This window comes from Paramacrobiotus metropolitanus, unplaced genomic scaffold, assembly GCF_019649055.1.
Source record: "Paramacrobiotus metropolitanus isolate TYO unplaced genomic scaffold, Prichtersi_v1.0 Parri_scaffold0000023, whole genome shotgun sequence".
NCBI classification, from domain to species: domain Eukaryota; kingdom Metazoa; phylum Tardigrada; class Eutardigrada; order Parachela; family Macrobiotidae; genus Paramacrobiotus; species Paramacrobiotus metropolitanus.
The window spans coordinates 971,976-979,739 of NW_026570243.1; the positions used below are offsets into that span (position 1 = coordinate 971,976).

The 7,764-nt window shown below is 41.4% G+C and overlaps 1 protein-coding gene across 1 annotated transcript; it reads left to right on the plus strand.

Annotated features, from left to right (window-relative positions):
* Nucleotides 1–7,743, plus strand: LOC129587064 (peroxidase-like). The gene is made up of 16 exons (XM_055480645.1): nucleotides 1–739; nucleotides 2,202–2,337; nucleotides 2,617–2,834; nucleotides 3,195–3,368; nucleotides 3,633–3,767; nucleotides 4,408–4,467; nucleotides 4,553–4,821; nucleotides 5,212–5,292; nucleotides 5,509–5,699; nucleotides 5,802–6,067; nucleotides 6,313–6,430; nucleotides 6,591–6,606; nucleotides 6,673–6,823; nucleotides 6,974–7,079; nucleotides 7,167–7,227; nucleotides 7,330–7,743. The coding sequence occupies exons 1-16, from the start codon at nucleotides 484–486 to the stop codon at nucleotides 7,351–7,353; spliced, it is 2,262 nt and encodes a 753-aa protein (XP_055336620.1). The 5' UTR covers nucleotides 1–483; the 3' UTR covers nucleotides 7,354–7,743.
* The last annotated feature ends 21 nt before the right edge of the window (nucleotides 7,744–7,764 follow it).

Below are 7,764 nucleotides of genomic sequence, written 5' to 3' on the forward strand. Positions count from 1 at the left end.
GGTTCTTCATCCTCCTGACCTAATTTAAATGGCTCAAATTAACCAAGCATTTCGGTTTTTCTGCAAACGCCGGTCTTAACCTTATTTGCTGTAGCACCGCTACTGCACACACAGACATACAGCCGCGCGTGTTAAACCGTTGCAGGTGAAACCGCGTCTACACTGGGACGGTGTTAATTATTTGCCGGTGTATAGGCTGCAGATGGTAATCGTCATACCGTGGTTACTGACAATGGGGGATAGCCGGCCCGTTTAATTTCGATATAATTTTTACTGTGTGTTATTATGCTTTTTTCTCACATTATCCAATCATCGTTATGACGCCGTAAATGCGTTCATGATCGGTGTTTTTATGGTCATCTTGCGGAGGTTTATTTAATGCACCTGACGGTCGCGACTGCGTTGGGTTTTTTTATCAGAGTGTCTCGCGCATATTTCCGGTGTCTTTGGTCAGTTGGATCTATATACTTCTAGTCGACAATCATGCATTATTGGAATTACTATCTGTTGTTGGTCGGTTGGTTGGCGGTCAGTGTCCAGTGTGTCAAACAGAGGGAAATTGATTTTTTTCCCTGGAACAGCACAAGGACAAAACGGGGCGGCGGGGATCTGGAAATGTCGGCATCAGAGAAACAAAAAATGGTGACATTTATTCAGAATGGGATGACCGATGCCTTCAAAGAGGCGCAGGATGAAATGGCCGCTTCCAATGCCGTGCCCGAACGGCAGAGCTTGTGCTGTATGTACTAATGAGCTTATATATATGTGACCAAAAGAATAACCGCATATAGTGATTTTCTAATTCATTTTTTGTTCTGGAATAATACCATTTAAATGAAGGTTAAATTATATAATTATGTAATTTTGGTATTGAATTCAGGTACTTCTGCCAAAGCTGAACGGCGCAAATTGTTAACTAAACTATTTTATCGGCATAATTACTACTTTCAAAATTTACAGAAGATCATATTAAATTTCATGAGACATAATTGCTGTTGGTTCTACAACGCAGTGAGTTTATGGAAACGACATACTTAAATCGGATATAACTTGTATCAATAATTATCTCCGTAATGTTGCGATAAATGATAAAAGAACTGTTCCGGCTTAAATTTACTTGCTTAATTTTTAAAAAATGTTTGACGTTTACAAAATTATTGTACAAGTTATGTTAATTTCTGTGGTTGTTATTTAGTCCAAATATGTTGTTATTCATTTGTTCGTCATTGTATATTTATACACCTTCGACATGTAAGATATTTCGGCTGCAGACGTTTTGCTCTGTTTGCATTACTTATGCAGTAAAGTTTTTGTGGCCAAATTAATCTGCGGCTTTTTTTACGTATTGAGCTAGTTGAGCGGCATTTATCGCGTCATAGTGATAGTTTGCTGTTTTTGAATGTTAATAAAACACCAATAAAACTCGAACTTATGGCTGGTTATGACCCCGTTCAACGGCCCATATCTTCGGACAAAACCACGAATGTGCCATAACGCGCGACGTTTTGTAGAAAATTCAGCAATTCTTCTTTCTGTTTGTCAAAAATTTACCAAGACGTATGGATTTAATTCAATATAATAAAACTCATTAAATTATGCAGTCACATTTCGTTTTCTTGAAAATTAATAATGCTGGCGAGAAACAGACTGTTTCACTTACTTAAAAGCAGCAATACGCCCATAAATTTATGAAATTTTAGCAAGAAAATAAAAATTAGCAAAACATATAACATATATGGCGGATTTTTGATTAAACGGTTTTTGAATCAGAGAAGAAATAGCACCTGTTGCATGGTGTCAGACAAGATTTGTTTGATCTGCCGGATTCTGACACTGAATCCATGTGCTCCGCTTTCGAATGAAAACGAGTGTGATGGTGTAAATTGGTAGTTGATTAATGGTATCGCACTTAACCTTACAGTTAACACGATTGTTTGCTCAACCGTTAAATATTACTGCTTATGCAAATACAGCCTCGCACGAGATATGTTTGGTCAATATTTACCAAGACCTCCACAGGTGGTAAAAGTGTAAATGGATACCTTTGTCAATGGGACCCGTCAGATTTTTTATCCAGCCACCAAAATAAACTTAACATCGTATCATTGCTCGGTGTACTGTTGCACTGTACATATTTTAATCTAATTACAATTAATGAAGCGATTTGCTAATGATTTATTTCTTTTCTTTGATTCTTTCAGCGCAACAACAAGTTCCAGGACGCAGTATGATGTCCCAGATACGTGCCAATAAATTCAACTGGCCCAAAGAGAAATCCATGGAGATGGGCGTGCCGGCACGGATGGCTGAAGTGGCCATGGGGAAACTGATGGACAAGTGAGCGTTTACTTTAGCACCTGAGCGAATTAAGAGGAGAGAGAAAGCGAAAATATAATAATACAAAAAAACGTCACCCATTTAAGCGGTACACAGTGGTGGGCGCTGATGTCAGACGAGTATGTGTGTGTGTATGTTGATGCAGCTGCTGACGGCGAACGGCAACAATAAAATCAACGGACGCTAAGAATAATAGTCGCGGCCATTGTCATACATGCAATCATATTATGACGGCTTTCGTAATGGGCGCCTCTCGAAGAAAATTATTATGTCTTCCAGAAGCAACATGGACCGCGGACATATGGCGCAGGCCATGGCGGAGATTGACGCCAGACAGACGCCCATTGGTCGCTTCTGTGTCAACCGCGACCAGCGACCCTGTGATCCGGGCAAACGCTACCGGGAACTGGATGGCTGGTGCAACAATCTCAGACTGCCCTTCTGGGGCGCTGCACTCACACCGGTTATCCGCGTAACTCCGCCGCGGTACGACGATGGTAAATTGGATTAATTTAAAAAAGAATTATTTAAAGAGTTCTGGCTGGCTATATTTTCTCTGCTTATGACTACGCACGGATTTCGGAATTGGGAAGCCATTTACTGACATTCGTATAAGACAGCTGAGCATGAAATATGCGGAAACTAGTTTCAGCAAAGTTCAGACAACCTTGTAAACTTACACATCTATCGAGACAGTTTAAATTTTCTGACTGGTTAGACCTTACTATTCTGTGTATTTCTAGTTATTGTCATATGTATTTTAATCAGTCTCTAATCTTCTCCGCAGCTTATAGTAGAAGCAAATGCTTAAAATATAGATTGTAAGTTTTGTTTTTAATCAGTTTATTTGTTTGCAGGGATCAGTGTGCCGCGCACCCTGTCGGTGGTAATGGGCAACCGGGGTCGTGAACTGCTGCCGGGAGCGCGTGACATCAGTACGACCCTCAGCCAGGGTACAGACCGTGCCCATCCAACCGTAACCTTAATGGTCGCGCATTTCGGCCAGTTTTTGGATCATGATTTCGTCAACAGTTGAGTGACAGTGGCCGGTCTGGCCAAGCGTGTACCACTGTATGCATGTCGTACAATATACCCGGCTTGTTAGTGTATTTTTTCTCATTTTCTCCTCTCAGTCGCGCCGTAATCTGGTTGTTCTTTTGGCCCTCTAAACACTAATTAACTGCACACAACCGACAACGTACGCTAATTAGCTACTGTCTGGGTGTTCGTTTGGTTTTTTATCCTTGTTTAATTTCGCTCTCTCATGCACTCACTGACTCTCTCTGCTTTTGCAGCACCAATCAGTCTTGTGCAGAATCAGCGCGGTGAAGCAGCACCACCACAATGCTGCAACGTACCAGCGGCCTGTCGTGATGCCAGTTGTTTCCCCATTGATATACCGGCCAATGATCGCTTTTATGCTCAATTCGGTAGGTAAACTGATTTCGTGCGTTAAGTCAATAGTAAACAAATCCGGTCGCTGCTGCGCATTCTGCAACCGCGTACTGTGAGAAAGTAGCGAGATTTATAAAGAATTAACGGCTCATGTAATGGAATTACGAAGCGAGACTGGTCTGACCACATGAGCAAGTCACACATTTTGACAGAATAATATAATACAAATTTTAAAAAATTAATAAAGCTATTGTCTATAGCGTATTGTAAAACCCTATTCGGAATTTGTATAACAAATTCCATGTGAATTGGTCAATTCAGCAAATTCAGATTTTGTGACATCAATAATCAATTGCAACGTTTCTTATTAGTTATCCATTAATTACTCGTATCTTGATTGGCTGCTATAGTATCTAGCAGCTGCTCGTAAATGCACAGTCAGTCGCACCGTACAGTATTCGTACAGTAACTTTAATTCAAAAGATAACAGAACTCAATCGCAGTACGTACAGATATTTGATTTGTAAAAGTGTGTCAGGTTTTTTTAAAACCTCAAAACTGCTCGCTATCGCGCGATGAAGTAAGCTACTATTGTTCACGTTTTTGTGTTTCCGGACTTTTAATTGCTCTAATCGCAAATCCGTTCCGCAAGGCTGTTAAGTTCTTCCGTTGCAGGCGTGAAGTGCATGGAATTCGTCCGTTCATTGCCGGCTCCCAAACCCGACTGCACAATGGGTACAGTGTGTCTGTCCGTGCGCCTTGATTGGCCAATAAAACTAACACCCTTCGTGTAATGCTAATTATGACCCGTCCCAATTAGGCCCACGTGATCCCATGAACCAGAACACGCACTTCATCGATCTGTCGCAAGTGTACGGTCCGTCGGCCGACGAGAACAAGGCACTGCGCGCCGGTGAACGCGGCGGATTACGCATCAACACCTCACCCTTGGCCATTGATTTCCGTATGATGCTCATGCCGGCTGATAAGGACACTCTGGACTGTCAGCGTCTGGATGAATCGAGGGCGTGCTTCAAAGCCGGAGACAATCGTGTCAACATTCAGACAGCCTTGACGGCCCTTCACACCGTAAGATCCTGATGTTGTTATCTATTATCCACACTAGACAGACACTCGTAAGGACCCTGGTACACCTCAACTTGAATTAATGACGGCTGATGAGTACTGCATTCGTGGTTCTTCACTAAACATGCAAATCCAATAAGCCAATCACTAATCACTGTAATCAAATCGAAAGCACCAGTACGTGGAACACGTACAGAGTACAGACGTGCGACTGGGCGAGGTTACAAGAATCTGTTCGGGTGATTGCTAGAAGTTTGCGCCCGACCTGAGTTTAGGAGACTGCCCAATCGAACTAACTCACAAAATGATATTGGATTTTCTCAGCTGTGCCTCAGTTATTTTGTCCTTGGTGTAAACCGAAATTTTGGTGCTTAGCTTACCGGTGTATTGTAGATTTGGTTGCGAGAGCACAACCGGATTTCCGACTTCCTATGGAATAACCGTCAAGACCTGCCGGACGATATCTTATTCGAGGTAAACAGGCCGACAGTCACATCCAGTTAAACCTGCAAATCGTCTTCTTGTTGCATCTTGCACCACTCACCCCTACTTGTTTTCGGTGTGAGAGCGCGAGATATGAATAATCATTAAAATGATAAAACGTTATTATTGATCAGTCGCTTATACTGTACGTTAACAACTATAGATATTTTGAACTGTGAAATCCTTACAAATTTGTAATTATTTTAGGAAACCCGGCGTATCATGATCGGTCAATGGCAGGCCATCGTGTGGGGCGAATTCGTTCCCGTACTGATCGGAGACCGTATTGCACTGGATGAACGCAATGGAAACCGATTGGTGGCGGAAGGTGTTTTCAACGGATACAATGATAACGTCAATCCAGGAACATGGATCGAAATGTCAACCGCAGCCTACCGGTATAACCATGCACATGCACCTTTTTGAACCTTGTGCACAGCATGATGAATTCCTGCGGTCGTTTTAGTAGTCCATACGTTAATACATCTTTCGTATTGAAGGTTACACACTTTGATTCAAAACTGGCTGCCCATCAAGAGAAAATTCAATGAGAGCTTCAAACCATTCCACGAATTCTTCTTCACACCCTATTACATGTATGAACCAGGTGCGTTGGACAATCTGGCGGAGGGATTGTGCCACGAAAACGTCCAGTCCTTCGACAACCAGATCACACCGGAAATGCAAGAGCATCTCTTCCAGGCGGTGGACGAGCCCTTCGGACTGGATATCTTCGCCCTCAACATACAGCGCGGCCGTGATCATGGTAAATTTCTGGCACTGATTGTAGCATGATTGCATGAATACGTACAGTAGCATACGCAACTGTGGACAATCGTAGTGAAGTGGGACTTACAGTTGTTAGTGTGGGAGTTACCGATCGGTGTGACTTGTCTCTAGGAGTTATAACAAACCGAATGCGTATAAAATTTTGAGCGATGTAAAGATATATTTTTTGAATAAACATGTAGATTTTATGGGCGTGTGCATCTTCAGATTTTATTTCATCAGGTTTGGCAACGTACAACGATGTCCGTGAATTTTGTGGTTTACCGCGCGCGAGGTCATTTAAAGACTTGGAAGACGTGATGCAGCCCAAGGCGATTGTTGCTCTGGCCAAAGTGTACAGGTACATTGTGCCCATTTTTAGACGTTATTAATTTTCCAAGCACAACAGGATGTTTCTAAATTTGTACACTTTTCTAAATTTTTAGTAATCATGACATGTAAATGTGGTGCTAATTACTGTAATGCTTTATTTTATTTGGCTTTTTGTTTTTTACTTGCAGGCACGTGGACGATATCGTAAGTCCTAGCGAACCGCTACCTTTTTTGGACTGACAATATATATCGATAAAATATTTTCAACAGGATTTCTACGCCGGTGGAATAAGCGAAAACCCGGTGAATCGTGGTGACGGCTTGGTCGGGCCGAGTTTTGCGTGTATCATTGCCGGTCAGTTCCGTGACTGGCGAGTGGGCGATCGGTTCTGGTACGAAAATCCAGGCCAGTTCCTTCCAGGTATGATGACTGTGTAAAGGAACACCCGTCTCGCATTGACAGCTACTTTGCTTTGGCATAATAGTTATAGATTTCATTTGTGGTCCGATTTGAATAATCGATTTATGATGAGACTTAACGTATAATATACGTATGTGTGCTTATTTACAGAGCAACTAAAAGAACTTCAAAAATCATCCTTAGCCGGAGTTATATGTGCTAATACCAATATTAAAATGATTCAACCCAGAGTATTTTTGGATTCACATGATAAATTGTAAGTACGATATTATTATGATGCAGTTATCTCGAATGACATGTACCGCGTATTCCATAAGTTGATATTACGATTTTTCTTTTTCAGAAATCCAAGAATTCCATGTGCAAACATGCCGCAGATGGATTTGTCTAAATTTTTAATATCGGTAAATAGTTGATTTTCGCAGAATAATTTAGAAATGATTAAGAAGGATATAGTTAACCGTTTTAGTTTTTGTATAGTAAATTTTTTATCCGTGTTCGATTAGCTTCCCGGTGGACCAAGAGGATAAGCGACGCAAGCGGAACTTGATATAATTTTGTTACTTCGGCGTATGAATCTCGCACAGAGCGACACATTTGTGGCGGATTTACATGGCGTCTTGCAATTGTTACGGCTGCGACATGATGACCTTTCCCGTTAGATGTCTAATTGGCAAGGGTTGGCGTCTGCGCTCAACTCTCTCTTTCGCTGGGTTTTTCATTACCACATAGCAGATATAGATAGTACTGGACTCTGTTTATCTGCTTAGCCTTTTTGTATACACCTTTTTTCTGTTGCTGCTACATACAGCCTTTTTTTATCTGATGTTCCATAACTGTGTGCTAAAATTTTTGTATACACTCCGTTTATATTGAACAACAAAAATTGATTCATCAAACAGTTAAAGATGTTCTAACGACTTATTAAATTTACGAAAAGT

Bases quoted from the DNA above. Each gene is read 5' to 3' on its own strand.
- LOC129587064 (XM_055480645.1), top strand. From the start codon at position 484: ATGCATTATTGGAATTACTATCTGTTGTTGGTCGGTTGGTTGGCGGTC. The intron at 2,338-2,616 runs GTGAGCGTTTAC...TATGTCTTCCAG, and splicing joins ATGGGGAAACTGATGGACAA to AAGCAACATGGACCGCGGAC. The intron at 5,293-5,508 runs GTAAACAGGCCG...TAATTATTTTAG, and splicing joins CGGACGATATCTTATTCGAG to GAAACCCGGCGTATCATGAT.